Genomic DNA, 18933 nt, shown 5'->3' with positions numbered 1-18933 from the left:
GAGGCCAGAAGAAAGCTGACCCAAACCTTCCTGCATTGCCATCCCAGATCTTGGTCACTTTTGAAGACAGACAGGGGAAAACAGCAGAAGGCATTGTGGCTGGTGGCCCAAAAACTCAAGGCAGAAGCGGTCTCCCCAGAAGAGAGAAGAGGAAAACAGTAACGTAAATGAAGGACAAGGTGCTGCCAAAGCCTGGACCTGGGCTTCCTGTCCTCCCAAGGGGCAGCAGGGGGTGGCGGGGGGCGGCGGAGACTCTGAGGGAGCATCAGGGGCCTCTCCGAGGCCAAGCCTAAGCTCAGCTGTCCTTGCTCCTGCATCTGGTGTGTCCAAACCAGGGGCTCTGGGAGAGCCATGGGGTACTCAAAATTGTCCCTGCTCCAGCTGCAATTGGCAGCAGCCCCTTCCCCAAGATGGGAAGGCCTGTCTAGGTCCTCTGTATGGCGACCAGAAGGCCCCTGAGAGTTCCACCGAGATTTGAATCATCTGTGGCTCAGCCTCTGGCCAGTAGGAGTGCAGAGTCGTAGGCTGCGAGGGCCATGAGTCACAGGGATGAGCTACAGGGCCAGGAAATGAGAAGCGGCCCGTCGTCCATGGGACTGAGAGGAGGGCTACAACAGTCTCCACAAGGCTCTGTCCTTTACGAGCTTCCAGGGACAAGATAAAGAAGGCTCAGGAGAAGGAGGCCAACTGAAACACGAATGCCAAAGCCAGACACACAATGCACAAAAAATATCGCTGAGCACACAAAGGCTCTTAATAAATGCCTGCTTGATGGATGAGGATGAGACACTGGGCGATGGGGGTGGGCACGCTGGTAAAGCAGAAGAGGGGTGCTAAGGGCCACTGGGAATAAAATCAGGCTAGAGACCCTGAGTCCCAGGCATCCTGGACCCCAGCCTGCCCCCCACCCAGCCACACCTGTCGGGTCAGGACAGGGAGCCCAGCAGAGGGGCGGGGGAGTGACGCAGACAGACAGGCGTTTGTGCAAGTGAACAATAGCTGTGCCAGGGCTCCCTGCCCTCCTGGCACAAGGCAGGCTGGTGGAGCTGGGAGGGGGGCAGCTGTGGCTCGCAGGCCCCCTCCCCCAAGAGACATAAACAAACCCAGAAAGGCCCAGCCAGCTCCTCTCGGCCACTTCTCTTATCAGCCCCAGAACTCCGACCAATCTGCTCACTCAAGCTCCTGGATGATACTTTAAACCAGAGTTCAAAGCTAAGAATGGAACAGTTTTCTCAATGTCCTGTTTTGGTGACCACCATTCAAAGCAGTAACTCAGAGTATCTGGAGATGGACAGACAGACACACATACATATATACCCCAACACAGGTCATGAGCATGCATGGGACTCACACATTCAGATCTGTCCCCTCCCTGTTTCCAAGGTCGGGGATCCAGGGAAGCAGGGGCACTGAGATCAGACCCCTCTTTAAATCCCGTGGTCAGTGCCAGCAGGTTCCTCTCCATACTCATCCAACTCCTCTGTTGTCACTCAGTGACTTCCATGAGCTCTCGGCTCCCTTCCCCCATCCGTGCTTCTCCCCTCCTCCTCGGCTCTTTCCCTCACCTCCATGACCCCTAGAATCTTTTCCTCCGCCCCCAAAAGATTCACCCTCCTGGGGATCCTCAACTCTCCAACTTCCCCCCAAACTGCCACGGCCTCAGCTCCCTCCGGGGCTCACCCAGCCTTCCCCCTGTGGCTTCACTCCCAGTCCTGCACACAAAGCCAGTCACCTCTCCATTACTCAGGACAAAGAAATAACCTCTCCCCTCTCCTAATCCACCTGCCCACCACACTCCAATGCTGGGGTCCTAGAGATTCCAAGGGGACCCCCCACCCTCCACAGCCATCCCTGGACCTCTGGCTCCTGCTTGCTCCTAGGCAGGAAAAGGCCCTTTGTTCTGTGACAGGAATAAAGGTTAGGGTTTGGGGGAGGAGAAAGGAAAGGATGGGGTGGGGGTGCTAAAGAGAGAAGGGGGACCTCTAGGTTTGGGCCTGTGGAGTAGAAAGTAGAGCAGAGAGAACAGAGGGGGTGGAGGTCTGAAGACAGCCTGAAAGAATAAAAAAGGACTGAAAGGAAAAAAGAAGCATGGGGAGGGGGAGCCACAAAGAAAGATCTATGAGGGTGGGAAGGGAAAAAGGTTTGACTTAAATTTCTTCTTCTACAAGGAGAGGTACTGAGACATAAGGAAAGAAATGGGGGTCAGGGCTTTAGCTCTGAGCCATGCCCCCAAAAGGTAGCGGGAGAGACCATCTTCCTCAAATAATCTCATTTCCACAGGCCCCCCTCCACTTCCCACAACAGTATAAAAAGAAAAGAGACAGCTGGTGTGCATGGGGGAGGGGGGAGAGGGGATCCAGGGTTTGTTGGCTAAGAACCAACTCCCCCCTTTGTAACCACAGCTTTCCGGAGGTGGCCCTCCCCTTCCGATCGGGCCAAACTGACAACCACTTTCCTCCAGTGGCCTCTTTGCCCTCAAAAGTCCACCCACTCAGCCTTCCACCCCTCAAGCCCCACCAGATCCCCAGCACTCCCCTACCATGGCCACCCCGGGCTAGAAAGAACCAAGCTGCTAGATTCCCAGCTCCCCACTACCCAAAAACAAACAAAACCAGCTCAAGGATCCAGCTGTCTGGTATCCCAGCTCCTCCCAATAATGGAGGAAGGATCCCCAGGACCCTCCCAGAGCTCCTCTCTATAGCCTCTCTCTCTCCAGGTCTGTCTCCCACTGGCTCCCCCACGGCTTTCCTTTTCAGGATGAAACCAAATTTCCGTGGTTTCAAAAACCTCTCCACCCCCTTGGCTCTACTCCAGGGTTTCAGCTCAAATGGTTGAAAAATAAACAGACTTTCAAAGCTGGGGCCTGGCCTGGCACAGGGTCGAGAAGAGCCCGCCTGCCACCCCACTGTTCCATCACACTTCAGCCCCCTCCCCAGCCCTCAGTTTGTCTTAGGCCCTACTCAAATCCCTAGCTATTTTCCAGTTAGCAGATTCTTATCCCAACCTCCTGAGGCAAAGTTCCAGGATGAAACCTTTCCCAAGTTCGCCTGGACAGGTAGGCAGGCTAGGAGCTAGTAGTGGGTGGATTTCCACCGTCCTTGAGGGCTCCAAAGGGTACTGCTTCCTTGCCTGAGGTTGGTGGTAGTGACCAGCATAGGCTGGGAACCAGGGGCAGGGAGGGCACCAGGGTCCTGAGGTGGGTGAGAAGCCAGAGATTAAACCAGTTATTGACCACATCCTGGCCTTCCCTAGAATGGCTCCGGAGTGGGTGCCCTGAGTGGCTGGGAGGTGTTGTCTGCATGAACCGCCTTCCTCCCATCTCTTTTATTCACCTACAAGTCAGCTGCATCACTTCCTGGGCTGGTGGAGCAGTCACCGGGCTTTGGGAGGGGGCCTGGGTACACAGACAGGGATAAAAGATACTTGGAAAGGAGTGGTCAGATAGGGGTAGGGGAGAGGATAAGTATACTCCCAGACTCTTAAAATGGTAGGTGAACATCCCCAGGGGAAGAAATGAGGGAGCTGGGGGCTGGGGGGCGGGGAGTGCAGGAGGGACAGAGAGGGCACAGTGCCCAGTGGGTCAGCCTAATGGTTTCAGGTTGTTTGGGGTTGTAAGAACAAGGAGTTCAGAAGCTGGTGGGGCAGGCAGGGATGGGGGACCCTGTGTTGCAGGTATAGGGGTGCTCAGGGCCCCAAAGGATGGAGGAAAGGATCCCAGCTACACAAAGACCTCTGCTCCCTTCACCTGAGAGCAACGGGCTTGGGGAAAAACTAAGCCTTCCCTGACCTCAGCCACCCGCCTACCAGAGGGAACTGAATCACAGCTGGAAAGTCCATTTGCAAGGAGGCGCTGACTTTTGTCTAGGAGGGGTGGCGTCGGAGGTGAGAGTGGGAGGAAGCCCGGGAAACCACCCCCTCCCGCCCCCTCCGCCGGATGGCGGGGACAAAGGGGGAACGACCAAGCCAGCGACTGCAGGGTGTGGGGAGGTCGAGAGCCAGCCGATGGGAGCCAGGAGAAGGGGGTGCCAGAGCCCTTGCCACCCCCAACCTGGCACACACCCTCCCTCCCGCTCTGTCCCTTACCAGAGCAACTTTCTTTCCTACGACCTCAAACGCCCATGCCCCAAACACCCGATCCGGCCCGCCGGATCGGAGGCCGCCAACATCAGGTCCGCTCTCTCCAAGGGCCCTAGCCGTGGTAGGGTCGAGTCTACTGCCCCCCACCCCTCCCCACTTACAGTCCCCACCCACCTGGCCCGCAGCCTGCCCGGCAGATGTTCCACTGATTTTGGTGCGGGAAGACTGGCTGGGGAGGGGGGGTGCCTGCGGGAGGGAGTCGAAGGGCACCCTGGGGAAGTGGGCAGAGGGGAGAGGGATTGTAAAGCCCACCTTACTCGCCAGCTCTTTGCTCCGGTCGATACGCGCTCGCGTGAGGGATTCAATCCGAGACATAATCCCCCGATGGGGGTTTGCCAGAGGGGCACTAGGGACCCAGGCGTCCAGCTATTGTGGGGGAGGAGGGAACGGGCTGCCCAGCACACGTCGCTCTGGGGACAGGAAGTCTGACTCCCCTCGCAGCGCCCGCGCCAGTTCCTCAAACCCGAGTCTCCACCCCCGCCCCGGCGCAGGAAGGGGGAGGCGGGGCGAAGCAGGGCGGGTACCCGCGGGACTAACAGCTTGGTCTGTTGGGGGACAGCTCAGCGGAGTAGAGGGGTTCTGCGCAAGCAAGTTGAGGGCCCCCTCCAGCGCTTGGGCCATCCTCTAGCCCCAGAGGGCAGCCTCTGAGCTCTGGTCTTCCAAAAAGCCACCGCTGCCTAGCCCCGCAGCCCTTACCCCAGCCCAGGTCCTCCTTCCCTCATCCTCCCAGTCTGCGGGATTTAAAGACCCGCATGCCAGAGGATTCCAGCTGCCCCCAGCTCTCAAAGGAACCCACAACTAGTTCCTTCCAGGCCCTCGCCAGAGAAGAGGAGGGCGGGGAAGTCAAAGGGGAACTGAAGGCTGGGTCTTCAGGAGAGGAATTTACTTCCAGAGGACAGACTGCAGAGGAGAGAATTCTCCCACATGCCCCGCCCCTCTGGGATCTTCCTGATCTCGCTCTGTCCCTGTCCGTTCGCCTCCACTCCTAACTCCACTCTGCCAAAGAGGAATACTTTGTGGGTCCAGAGAGGAATTCGCCACCTTTACTAAAAGCTAAGAAGTTGAGGAAGTCCTTCCTTGTGTCTAACTAGTTCTCTGTTGCAAATTAGGCCAGAACCAAAAGAGCAGAAACAAGCCTGCCCAATCAGTTGGGGCAGTTGGGGCATGTCCAGCCTCTCCACAAGGAGGTGGGTGGGGCCGGTGTTTCTGGACACTTTGCCCCAGCCCTTAAGGCAACATTCACCGTTGGTGAACTTCCTGCTACTGGGAAAATTCCTCCTCTACTCACTAGCTATACCCACTCACACTGCAGCTCCTCACTGTCTCCTAAGGTCTCCCATTTCTCTGGGGAAACCAGAAGCACAGAATGGCCTGAGACAAAGTATCCCGTGTTTGCAGAGTTTTGCCTCATTCTGGTACCTAAAGGTGTGGGGGAGGAAGGAGGGAGAGGGAGCCCAACCCAGATTTAGTGGCTTCCTGGCCCAGCTGGCTGGGCAGCAGGGCCAGGCTGCAGGTTTCAAGCCCAACTCAGCCCTCTCGTAGGTGCCAATTTTAGCTTCTGCCACTATTTTGGGCTCTACTGCCTCACCACTGGCTGAGCCGGTTGGGCTCCTCACCCCCCAGCACCACCCCCACACTGCTCCTCTGGCTTCCCCTCTCCTGCCTAGCAACTCCTTCACCTCCTTCTTCACCCATTCCCCTGTTAGGATCCTTATATAGCAAAGACCAGAAAAAAAGGCGCAGAAAGAACCATGCCTGTTCTAGGCTGGATGGAAAGTAGAAAGCAGAAAGGACTTCCCCAGGATGGTGGGGGAGAACAGTTCCTCCAGGAGTGCACCTGCTGGGGAGCCCTCCTGGAAGGCCCTAGGAACTCCCCCAAACCAGCCATCCAGAGGCTCCCAGGCACAGAGTCCCAGACTTACCCACCCCCAACCCAGAGGGCAGCCAAGGCTGAAGAGTGAACTAAATTTAAAAACAGTCAGAAGCCAGAACCCTGGCTTCATGGCTCCACCCACTGGAGGGCCCACAGACCAGAGGTGGGCTGGGACCTCAGCTTTTCTCCCAGGCCTGAAGGTGGGAGGGTTCTACAAGCTACCATAGAATCTTAAAGGGCCAAACTCCAGTCTGAGTACCCAATAAACCTGAGACCTGAAGCCCAAAGTTATTTGAGGGATCTCTCATTCCCTAAACTAAATTTAAAAGGTGTCTCTATGAAGAGGGCCTACCTAACCTTCCACCTCTTCCCAGTCTCCCTCTCCAGTCTTCAGGCTACTTTTCGTCCCACCTGCTGTCTGTCACCCTGTGTTCTTCCTCCTCTTAGGAGATGAGCAGCAAGGAAGAGGACATGCGGATTGGGAAAAGGAAACCAGTCTAGCCCTGGCTGGTGTAGCTCTGTGGATTGAGCACAGGACTGTGAACCAGAGGACTGAGGTTGATTCCCTGTCAGGGCACATGCCTGGGTTGCAGGCCAGTTCCCAGCAGGGGACACACGAGAGGCAACCATACACTGATATTTCTCTCCCTCTCTCCTTCCCTTCCAAAGATAAACTTTAAAAATACTTTAAAAAAAAGAAGCTGTCATTGTTTAAAAAATAATACAAACACCTGGGCTGATGTGGCTCAGTGGATTGTGGGCCTGCGAACCAAAGGGTTGCCAGTTCGATTTCCAGTCAGGGCACATGCCTGGGTTGCAGGCCAGGTAGAGGGGTGCGTGAGAGGCAACTACACATTGATGTATGTTTCTCTCCCTCTCTTTCTCCTTCTGTCCCCTCTGTCTAAAAATAAATAAATAAGACTTTTTAAAAAATTGCTCAAATTAAAAGTAAAACAAAACACCTGAGCTAGACCTGCAGCTTGACTTCATTTCCATTCTCTGTGTCCTCTGGAACAGTAAGCCCTTTCCCTTCCTCCTCAGCATCCCTTACCCCTCCACCCAAACCACTTTTATCCTGGCCTCCTCAACTCCTAACCAGGGATATCTCCCAGATGTTCAGAAATTATCTTTTTAGATACACAAAATAAAAGCCAACTCTAATTTCTACCAGAATCTAAAAGTAGCCGCCACCTTCTTTAGCTCATTTAACTTAACAGATGTGTCCCCCACATTTCAGGGGCAAAGAGCCCATCCCAGGGAAGAACCTCACTGTTAGAGTCAGAGTCACGGCTAATAAAGTGAACAGATAGAGCCCCAGGGATTCCTGGGCCCAAGCACTTCAGTGCCCAGGAGGACCCCTGCTTTTCTTATTACTCTGGACTTTGTACATTCTGGGAGGGGATGATTAACACATAACTGACTCCAGACTTCTGCCAAGCACTGTACCTTCTCGCACAACCAAGTTTAAAAACAACAAAGTTGCCCTGGCTGGTGTAGCTCAGTGGATTGAGCGCAGGCCTGCGAACCAGATAATCGCGGTTCGATTCCCAGTCAGGGCACATACCTGGGTTGCAGACCTGTTCCCTGCAGGCCAGTTCCCAGTAGGAGATGCACAAAAGGCAACCATACATTGATGTTTCTCTCCCTCTCTCCTTCCCTTCCCCTCTGAAGATAAATAAATAAAATCTTTAAAAAAAAAAACAAAAAAACCCCACAAAGTTTTAGCAACAAAAATGCAGCCAGACCACAGAAAATTGAACTACAGGGAAGTCTGACAACAACGAACCCTTCAGCCAAACCAGTAAGAGGGACAGAGCCAGCAGCAGAGCGGGGATGGGCAGGAAAGATCCACTGGACCTACCCGGGCGCTCGACCCAGGTGCACCAGCAGCTATGGGCGAATCCCAGGTGTGCAGAAGCGGGCGGACCCACTGAGGGCTGATCGCGGTCACACATTCACGTCACGTGCAGATAAACTGGTGAAGGAGCGAGCAGTGAGATGGACCAAGCAGGCCCCAGTGGCAGGAAGAGGCAGAGGGAACCGCCATTGTCCCTCTCTGACCCCGTCCCCCCATATAGCACCACAAACCAGCAACCTGGGTGGCCCCGCCCTGGTGAACAACTAAGGCTCCACCCCTCATATGTAACAGGCATGAACAGATTAAAACATGGCTCAAGAACAACTCAGAGCCCCTGAGCCTATAAATTTAAGTGATGAAGAAATAACCAAACTTTCAGATGCACAGTTCAAAACACTGGTGATCAGGATGCTCACAGAACTGGTTGATTTTAGCCACAAATTAGAGGAACAAATGAAGGGTAAATTAATTGATATGAATGGAAATGCACAGGAAACCAATAGTGATGGAAAGGAAACTAGGACTCAAATCAAGGGAGTGGACCAGAAGGAAGAAAAAAATGACCAAACAGAAAAGGATGAAGAAACAAGAATTTAAAAAAATGAGGAGAGGCTTAGGAACCTTCAGGACATCTTTAAATGTTCCAACATCCGAATTATAGGGGTACCAGAAGGGGAAGAGGTGCACCCATGAGTGGAAAACTTATTTGAACAAATAATAAAGGAGAACTTCCCCAAGCTGGCAAAGGAAATAGACTTCCAGGAAATCCATGAAGCTCAGAGAGTCCCAAAGAAGTTGGACCCAAGAAGGAACACACCAAGGTACATCATCATTATATTAGCCAAGATTAAAATGAAGGAGAGAATCCTAGAAGCAGCAAGAGCTAAGGGGACTGTCACCTACAAAGGAGTTCCCATCAGACTGTCAGTGGATTTCTCAAAAGAGACCTTACAGGCAAGAAGGGGCTGGAAAGAAGTATTCCAACTCATGAAATCCAAAGACCTACATCCAAGATTGCTGTATCCAGCAAAGCTTTCATTTAGAATGGAAGGGTAAAGTGCTTCTCAGATAAGATCAAATTCAAGGAGTTCATCATCACTAAGCCCTTATTATATGAAATATTAAAGGGACTTAACTAAGAAAAAGAAGATAAAAAAGATGAACAGTGAAAGGACGGCAAACTCACAGTTATTAAGAACCACACCTAAAACAAAAGCAAACTAAGAGGACAGCTAGATCAGGAGCAGAACCATAGAAATGAAGATCACATGGAGGGTTAGCAACAGGGGAGTGGGAGATGGAGAAGGGGGGAGAAGGTACAGAAAATAAGCAGCATAGACGGTAGGTAGAAAATAGGTAGGGGGGAGGGCAAGAATAGTCCGGGAAATATAGAATCTAAAGAACTTGAGACACGTGGTCATAAACTAAAGGGGGGGGAATGGCAGGGGAGGGGGTGTGTGGGGTGGAGGGGAATGAAGGGGGAAAATAGAACAACTGTAATGGCATAATTAATAAAATATATTTTAAAAAAGACATAATTGACTCCAGTGGCCATCCATCAGAAGATGGTAGAAGAAGGGGAGAGAGGGGATAACTTATTATGTTAGCTTTACTCAGAGGCAGAGGTAACATTATATAGTTACAGCTCTAGGTTTGCAATACAGCTCCACCTCTTACCAGCTATGGGATCTGGGGCAAGTAACTTAGCCTCTGACTTATCTTGTCTTTGAAAATGGAGGTTAAAATGTTTATCTTTCCCAGAGTGTTACAAGAATCAAATAAAATGACCTCTGGAAACGTGTTTTGTCAACTCTATAATGCTAATCAAATTGGAAAAAATAAACCCTTCCTTCTCTCACTACTTGGACTGACCAGCCTCACCCCTGATGTTTACCTGCTTATGGCCCCTGTCCTGAGCTGGGAGGAAGGGGAAGAAGAGATGTGGTGAGGCAGGCACACACATTCATAAGCATGGAAGGAAAATGGACCAGGAGATAACAGAGAGGAAAACAAGAGGATAGGTGTGGAAAGATGCTGGTGTGGAAAGGTCGAGTGGGATAATGTCCTGACTTACTCTGGCTCTTTCCTGCTTCTTGTCTGGGCTCCAGAGTCTCTGCCCACGTTTCTCTAAACCAGGTTACTCAGCCCTTCACCAAATTGTTAGGCCAACAGTAGACAAATGCAGACAGACTGGGACCTGGGTGGCTCCTGGGCAGTACCGCTCCCCTACCATCCCCACAACAAGAAAAAGGTGATTCTGCCAGCAGACTCTCCTACCCTGAACTGAGCCAAAGAGCCTGTGGGGAGATGGGACTCAGACCCAAAGCCTTGAATGTGATTTGTTCTCCAGAGAACTCTGCTCCCCCATGGTAGGAGACAGGACTCACTGCCCACCTGCCCTCCCCCAACCCCAGCTTTAGGATTCTCCAGCAGCTCCTCCTCTTTCCAATACTAGGAGGTCTCAAGCCTCAACTCCCCACGTTGGCTGTAAAGAGAAGGTGCTAATGACTTGATTTTAACTCTGTCATCCCTGTCCACCCAAAGGAGGGGAATCTTGGCTAACAGGCTGGCAGAGGAGAAAGCCCTGGCACTGTGGGTGGGTGGGCCTGGGAGGAGCCTGGACAACCTTCCTGGTGAGACTCCCATGATTCTTCCAGGTGAATAAGAGATGCATTCTCTGGCGTGTCTCTCAATGCTCAGGAGCTGCCCTGGGGTGGAAAGTTATATGCATGATTGGGGGGGCCACCAGAGCAAAGTAGGTGGCTCATTCTGCCAGTAAATGGAGAAAGTAGAATGAATTTGAACAGCAGGCAGAGTCTTGGTTTTACCAGAGCCCAGGGGTTGGTAATAAGAAAGACAGCAATGTGCCTTCACCTGCCCAGGGTCAGAATTGCACGTGGCCTTACATGGACAGTGCGCATGTCCTTCCATATCATCTACTTTCCCGGCGGCTCCTCTGCCTATAGTCTAATTTCAACTCCTGCTGTTGCTATATCCACCCATAAAATTATGAGTGTGAAAGGCACCTTGCAAACCCTAAGACTTTATGAAGAAGTAAAAAGTACTGCTGTAATTATTATCATTATGCTCAGTGGTTATGATTTCTGCTGCCCATTTCTTAGCTATGTGAGTACTAAGGAAAGGCAGGGCTAGGCCACTGCACTCTGCAGCTGCTGAGGCTACTGACCGTCTCTTCCCGATGCCCACAGCTGGCTGCTAAGCTGCAGACATGGGGAAGACAAAAGAAAGGTGATTTGCTAGAATATAGGGAGAGACGGCGTATGTTCCCTTGAAACTTGAACATTGCCCTGAGTCTCTGTCTACAGGGGGAGCTGGGAAGCGAGCAGACGGTGGAGTGAGGAAGAAGGGAACTGGGGAGGAAGTGGGTCCCAGGCCTCCGACTTCCCCAGCTGACTCCTACCTTGGCCTTTCCGGTCATGCCCAAGAGGAAGCTGAAGGTCCGTCGCAGGGAGGAGCCTGCCCAGGTCCCTGAGCCCCTTTCCAGTTGGCTACAGCTGCAGAAAGAGAAGGAAGAGGTGAAGAAATAGCCCCAGAGAGATGGTGAGTGAAGGTGCCAAGATAAGGAGAGAGATAGAGGAGATGAGGGAAAATACTCAGAGAAAGGGTGAGGAAAAGAGAGAAAAGACTCCAAGAGAAAGATACTCCCACCCCTCCCAGGAGTTCTTGGATGTGAACACTATGGTTTCCCAGGCCGCTCTGTTTGTGAGGAAAACTCCAGGCTCCTCCCAGATAAATGCAGACCCACTCTCACCCCAACCCCCTACTTAATCCTGGCCCAATCTCCTCTCTCATGCTGCTCCCAACGGAAGTGGTATGGGATGGGGGCTGTCTAGGGTGGCATTTTCCCCTGTAAAACAAGAGCCCTGTTTACGACCCTCTCTGCTATTTGGAAAGGGCCTCTGGGCCTAAAGCCAGTAAGGACTGAATTTCCTGGGATTTCATCAGCCCCATCCCATGAGCTAATCCCAAACCCGGAGCCAGGAGGATGTGTCAGCTAGAGATTTTCAGGACCACAAATCAGAGCTTGATATCTTAAAGGGCCTGTTCATAGATCACACACCCACACCATCTTAGAGGCCCGACCAACTCTAATCAGGCTTCATCTGTAAGAGCCAAATAAACAGGTGCTGATTTTGCATGCTTATTGACAACTGTGTTTATTGAAATGTCTCAGTCTCTACCCAGATTCCTGAATTATGCTTTCAGCCCCTGCCCTCCGCCTTGGGGCTCTCCTTAGAGCCACTGCCCAGCTCTCCTTGGAGCCACTTCCCATTGGCCAGTCACCTGAGCCACCCAAAGCTGACCCATGGTCCCAGGCCACTGTCTTTCCTGAAGGCTGTCCAACAGCCCATCTGCCTGCTGCAGCAAGCAACTCCCACTGTCTTTTATTTCACTGACACCCTAGGGTCTAATACTCCTTTTCTTTCCTTAATTTATTCCCCATCCTGTGGGCTAAGAGGAACCTTCTGGTGCCTTCCCTAGCCATTGAGAAGGGGATCAATTATATGCAACTCAGGGAGAAGGATATTTGTCTTAGATCAGAAATATTAAGGGGAGCAATCTTTTAGGAAGCGTTGCTCCTCCCCCAACCAGGCCTTTGAAGGGCTCCAAGTCTCCCCAAACTCACCTTTGGCTAAGGTCAACTGCGGCAGACGACTGGGATAAATTTCCTGCCAACACAAAAGGAGATGAGAAGTGTCTGGCTGAAGCCTGACAAAGGCGTCCCGAGCTGCCGCCCCCACTCCCTCCACCTGGATCGGGTTCCCAAGCTGCAGGTGCAGGTGACGCCATTCTGCAGGGCAAGCTCTGGGGAATAGGGAGGGAGGGCGGGGTCTGAGCAGAGCTAAAGGACTTGGAAGCGGGAGAAACAGATCACCAGGGTTATGTGGAGAATGGGGCTGTGGACCCAACATCTCAGTCCTATTTCTGGTGAATGGGGAGGGCAGAGGTTTTGTTTTGACCTGAGTTCTCAATGCCTCATCTTGAGGACAAGGTACATTGCAGTTAACTGTCCTATCTCTGGTGATAAGGACAGTTGGAGAGCTTCAGGCTGTCCTATGTTCTCCTTCACTGGAAGAAGAATGTCAGAATGCCAGAGTCCTGAATTCAGATCTCTCATCTAAATAAAGGCACTTTGGGGTTTCCAAATAGTAAGTAGTTCGACATAACCTAGGACAGCTGAACGCTACACAGCGGGACCTGAGGAGTGGTGCTGAGACAGACAGGAAAGGGCTAGCACTGCTTTGCTCCCCACTTTGACTCACCAGCTGGATCTGAGCCGCCCAAGAAGCAATTGATGCTATTCATGGATACAGACTTGGAAAGCATGCCAGTGGCTGAATGGTCCAAGGGGCCAGCAGATGGACGACAGGAACCCTGACCCTAGAATCATGTCAAGAATCCTCACACGAGGTTAGGCTTCATCTATCTTCCCCCCCTCTTTTCACTTTCCCTCACAGCCTGACCCTTCTTCAGGGCTTCAGGACTTTCACCCCTCATCAGGACCCATACCTGGGATATTCCACTTGAAATAGTTGGGAAGTTCTTCCTGCTAGTTACCAGTCACTACTCTAAGCAGGCTTCCTTATTATAGAAAACATCTTAGAAAAGACTGTCTCTGAAAAGTTTACAAAGATGACTTAATCTATGGAGGCCAGACAGGGGATGAAAGAAACTGAGCCTGTCTGAGTTTAAGACAATAAGGAATAAAAATATTTATAAACCACACACCCAATCATTAGAAAATACTTTTTTTTCAAACCTACATGGAGTATTACAAAACTGGCTACATATTAGGTCATAAGACAAATTTTAATAATTCAAATAATCTGTGTCCAAGAGATCATAGGAAACAACCCAGAAGTCTCTTTCCAATAGGGCAGATAAAGAATCTGTGATATATTTATACACCAAAATAATACTCAACAATAAAAGTAAACCAACCACAGCTCGCCCAATAACAGGCGTGAAGCTCACAAACATAATGCAGAGTGAAAGAATCAAGACACAAAAGACTTACATGCTGTATGATTACATTCATATAAACTTTAAAGCAGGCAAAACTAATTGATATTGTTGGCATATACATATAAAAGTGGTAAATCCATGAGAAAAATCAATCTCAAAAGGCAAGAAAGTAATCATCTCTGCCAGGAAAGAGAGTTGTATAAAGGGTGCTTATTAGGGGCATATGGATTTTGGTGAGACTCCCTTTTTTTAACTCGGTAGTTACATTAGTATTTGCTTCCTAATTAGGAATATGCTTCCTAATAATGAGTAATTATTCATTACATTGTACATGTAAGTTTTATATGCTTTTCTGTATGTAATTTTTTTTTAATTTAAGTTTTGAAAAAATCTCTATGATTTAGAAATTTTAAAATACCAACTCCTGGACAAGATGGAAGTGTAGGTTGATATACTTTGTCTCCTGGCACAATTAAAAGAAGCACAAATACAAATTTGAAAACAAAAAACAACTGGAACTGCCAAAAAATCCAACTGTATGGAAGTCCGACAACCAAGGAGTTAAAGAAGAAACATTCATCCAGACCAGTAGGAGGGGCGGAGACAGGCAGCCAGGGTGGAGGGGACACACAGCAAGGCTACTCCTGGAGGACCAGGCAACTGAGGCAGTGGCTGGCCCAGCAGGTGGTCCCACATTTGCATGTGGACAAATGGGATAAACAACTGGGGAGTGAGACAGATCACACAACCTAGGGTTCCAGCATTGGAAAAGAAAGCCTCAAATCCTCTGGCTATAAAAACCTGTGGGGGTTGCAGCAGAGGGAAAAACTCCCCAAATCATAGGGGAGTTCATTGGAGAGACTGACCCACCCAAAAATCAGCATCAGAAGGGCTCAGTTGCTTGTGGGTAGCTGGGGAAGTGATGAAAGCAGGGCAAGAGTTGACCAAGCAGCATTTGTCCCTCTATGACCCCTCCCCGACATACAGTACCACAACACAGAGATGTAGTTTGTACCACCCTGTCGAATACCTAAGGCTTCTCCCCTCACAACCAAACAAGTGTGCCAAGACAAAGAAATATGGCCCAAATGAAAGAACAGATTAAAGCTCCCAAAACAGAACTAAGCAATGAAGAGACAGCCAACCTATCAGATGCAGAGTTCAAAACACTGGTAGTCAGGATGCTCACAGAAATGGTTGAGTATGGTTGCAAAATAGAGGGAAAAGTGAAGGCTATGCAAAGTGAGATGAAGAAAAACATACAGGAAACTAATAGTGAAGAGAATGAAACTGGGACTCAAATCAACATTTTGGAGCAGAAGGAAGAAATAAATATTCAACCAGAACAGAATGAAGAAACAAATATTCACAAAAGTGAGTTTAGGAACCTCTGGAACAACTTTAAATGTTCCAACATCCAAATTGTAGGGGTGCCAGAAGGAAAAGAGGAAGAGTGAGAAATGGAGAACTTATTTTTAAAAATAATGAAGGAGAGCCCTGGCTGGTGTGGCTCAGTGGATTGAGCATCAGCCTGCAAACCAAGGGGTTGCCGCTTCAGTTCCTGGTCAGGGCACATGCCTGGGCTGCAGGCCAGGTCCCTGGTGGGGGATGTGTGAAAGGCAACCACACATTGATGTTTCTCTCCCTCTCTTTCAACCTCCCTTCCCCTCTGTCTAAAACTGAATGAAATTTTAAAAAAAATAATGAAGGGGAAATTTCCCAATCTGGCAAAGGAAATAGACTTCCAGGAATCTCAGAGAATCCCAAAGAAGTTGGAGCCAAAAAAGCACACACCAAGGCACATCATAATTACATTAGCCAAGATAAAAGATTAGGAGAGAATCTTAAAAGCAGCAAGAGAAAAGGAGACAGTTACCTACAAAGGAGTTCCCATAATACTATCAGCTGATTTCTCAAAGGAAACCTTGCAGTCAACAAAGGGACTGGAAAGAAGTTTTCAAAACCATGAAAGGCAAGGACCTACATCCAAGGTCGCTCTATCCAGCAAAGCTGTCATTTAGAATGGAAGGGCAGATAAAGTGTTCCCCAGATAAGGTCAAGTTAAAGTAGTTCATCATCATTGAGCCCTTATTATATGAAATGTTAAAGGGACTTACCTAAGAAAGAGAAGAAGAAAAAGAAGATAAAAAATATGAACAGTAAAATGACAACAAACTCATAAATATCAACAACCAAACCTAAATAAAAAACAAAAACAAACTAAGCAAATGACTAGAACAGGAACAGACCCACAGAAATGGAGATCACATGGAGGGTTATCGGCCAGGAGTGGGGAGATGGAGAAAGGGGAAAAGGTACAGGGAATAAGAAGCATAAATGGTAAGTAGGAAATAGACAGGGGCAGGTTAAGAATAGTAAAAGAAATGTAGAAGCTAAAGAACTTACCTGTATGACCCATGGACATGAACTAAGGGGGGGGGGATGCTCATGGGAGGGGGTATGCAGGGCAGAGGGGAATACGGGGGAGAAAAATGGGACAACTGTTATAGCATAATCAATAAAATATACCTTAAAAATAGCAAAAACAAAAATAATGAAATGGAACTAAATGGAAGAGGAAAATATTGGAGTACATAGCATGAGGGAAGCGAAGGCACAGTATCACAGAGCTTCTTTGTTTCCTATATGTGTGTATGTGTGTGCTGTGTAATGAGGCAAATGTATTCTTTTTTAATTAAATGTATTGGGGTGGCATTGGTTAAAAAGATTATATAGGTTTCAAGTATACAATTCTATGATACATCTATATCAAGTATACATTGCATCTATATATTGCATTGTGTGTTTGCCACCCAAAGCAAAATCTCCTTTCATCACCATGTCTTTGAGCTCCTTTACCCTTTTAATATTTTCCTAAATTTCTACAAACTGTTACTTATAAAAATATTTTAAAGTCAATACATTAAACAAAAACAAACAAAAATTTTAAAGGGGATATTTTAAAATACCCCTTTAAATAAACGTACTGGTCAAACAAGCCATAATGGAAATTTAAAGATAGTTTGAAACAACAATAATGAAGATAACACAGAACAGCCCTAGCCAGGTCACTCAGTTGGTTACAGTGTTGTCCTGATACACCAAGGTCGCAGGTTCAATTTCTGGTTGGTCAGAAAACATACAAGAATCAACCAGTGAATGCATAAGAGAACAAACAAATCAATGTCTCTCTCTCTCTCTCATTCTCTCTCTGTCTCTTCTCAAATCAATAAATAAACTTTTTAAAAAATGAAAGAAAATATTGCAGAACAAAACCTGTGGGAGATGGCCAAAGTGGTATTTCAAGGGTAATTTGTAGCCATAAAATGCTTATACTGAAAAAATTTTTAAGCTGAAAATTAATGAGTTATGCCAACTTAAAAGTTAGAAGAATAGCCCTGGCTGGTGTAGCTCAGTGGCTTGAGCATGGGCTGTGAACCACAGAGTTGTCGGTTCAATTCCCAGTTGGGGCACATGCCTGAGTTGCGAGCCAGGTCCCTGGCATGGGGCATGTGAGAAGCAGCCACACATTGATGTTTCTCTCCCTCTCTTTGTCTTTGTCTACCCCCCTCTGTAAAAATGAATAAATAAAATTTTTTTTTTAAAGTTAGAAGAATAACAACAGAACAAACCCAAAGAGAAGAGAAGGAAGGATATAACAAAGATATGGCAGAAATCACTGAAATAGTAAACAGATAAAATAAGATAAATAAAGCTGAGTTGTTTTTTAGGCAAGTAAAATAGACAGTAAGAATGACAAAGAGAAAAAAGAGTTAAGTAAAAGTAAATGGAGCCCTGGCTGGTATGGCTCAGTGGATTGAGCATGGATTGCAAACCAAAGGGTTGCTGGTTCGATTCCCAGTCAGAGCACATGCCTGGGTTGCAGGCCAGGTCCCCAGTAGGGGGGGTGGGGCACGTGAGGCAACCATGTTTGATGTTTCTCTCCCTCTCTTTCTCCCTCCCTTCCCCTTTCTCTAAAAATAAAGAAATAAAACCTGGCTGGTGTAGCTCAGTGGATTGAGCATGGGCCTGCAAACCAAAAGATCACGGTTCGATTTCCAGTCAGGGCTCGTGTCTGGGTTGCAGGCCAGTTCCTAGAAGGGGCCAGTTCCCAGCAGGGGATACACGAGAAACAACCATACATTGATGTTTCTCCTCCTCTCTCCTTCCCTTCCCTTCTAAAGATAAAGAAATTAAAATTTTAAAAAATGGTAATAATATCAGTAACATGTTTTTTAAAAATAAAAAGAAATAAATATTTTTTAAAAATTAAAAAAAGAAAATACTACCTACGGCTTAATGCCAGTAATTTTGAAAATGCACACAAGACAAATTCTTTTTCTTAATGATCTCTAACTTCTTTTTAAAATCACCACCGAAACTTCTAGCCAAGATGGAGGCGTAGGTGGAAATACTGTACCTCCTCGCACAACCAAAATTAAGGACAACAAAGATTTAGAAACAAAAACACAACCAGAACAGACAGAAAATTGAACTGTATGGAAGTCCGACAACCATTCAACCAGACCAGTAAGAGGGGCACGGTTGGCAGCCAGCAGAGAGGGGCTGCAGGAAAAAAAGGCAGTGGCTGCCAGACCCAGGAGCACAGGCAGCACGGGGCTAGCAGAAGGAAACAAGCAGAGTGCACAAGGCCACTGGCTGACCACGGTCACACATTCTTACGCAGATAAACTAGGAGAAAATTGGCAGTGAGACAGACCACGCAACCCAGGGCCCCAGTGCGGGGAAATAAAGCCTAAAAGCATAGATTAAAAAGGTGCTGGGAGAGACTCCCAGCCTCACAGGAGGGTTCGTTGGAGAGACCCACAGGGCCCCAGAACATAGGGCCCGCCCACCCAAGAACCAGCACCAGAAGGGCCCAATTTGCTTGGGTGAAGCGGCAGAGGGGACTGAAATCCAAGAGAGAGCAGAACAAGCACCATGTTCCCTCTCTGACCCCGCCCCCACATACAGCGTCACAGCCCAGCCACTGGGTTGCCAGCCCCGGTGAACACCTAAGGCTCCGCCCCTCATATGTAACAGGCGCAACCTGACCAAAAATGGCTCAAACAGAAGA

The 18933-nt window shown here is 48.9% G+C and overlaps 1 protein-coding gene across 5 annotated transcripts in view; it reads right to left on the bottom strand.

Moving 5' to 3' along the window:
* ARHGEF2 (Rho/Rac guanine nucleotide exchange factor 2) overlaps positions 1 to 18933 on the bottom strand; it is a 46230-nt gene that overhangs the window by 18694 nt on the left and 8603 nt on the right. For 3 of the 5 annotated variants that reach the window (XM_053666245.1, XM_037132550.2, XM_053666244.1), the window contains exons 2-4: positions 13154 to 13271; positions 12517 to 12559; positions 11290 to 11383 (exon numbers count right to left, since the gene is read on the bottom strand). In XM_053666245.1, the coding sequence (XP_053522220.1) occupies positions 11290 to 11383; positions 12517 to 12559; positions 13154 to 13217 (201 nt within the window). In that variant the 5' untranslated portion in view covers positions 13218 to 13271. Of the gene's footprint in view, positions 1 to 4083; positions 4176 to 4389; positions 4723 to 11289; positions 11384 to 12516; positions 12560 to 13153; positions 13272 to 18933 lie in introns of those variants that run through there. The other 2 variants (XM_037132551.2, XM_053666246.1) reach the window with 2 other exon arrangements.

Source organism: Artibeus jamaicensis, unplaced genomic scaffold, assembly GCF_021234435.1.
Source record: "Artibeus jamaicensis isolate MK-2021 breed Jamaican fruit bat unplaced genomic scaffold, CSHL_Jam_final contig_447, whole genome shotgun sequence".
Lineage (NCBI taxonomy): Eukaryota > Metazoa > Chordata > Mammalia > Chiroptera > Phyllostomidae > Artibeus > Artibeus jamaicensis.
This window is presented reverse-complemented; position numbering and strand designations above follow the sequence as displayed.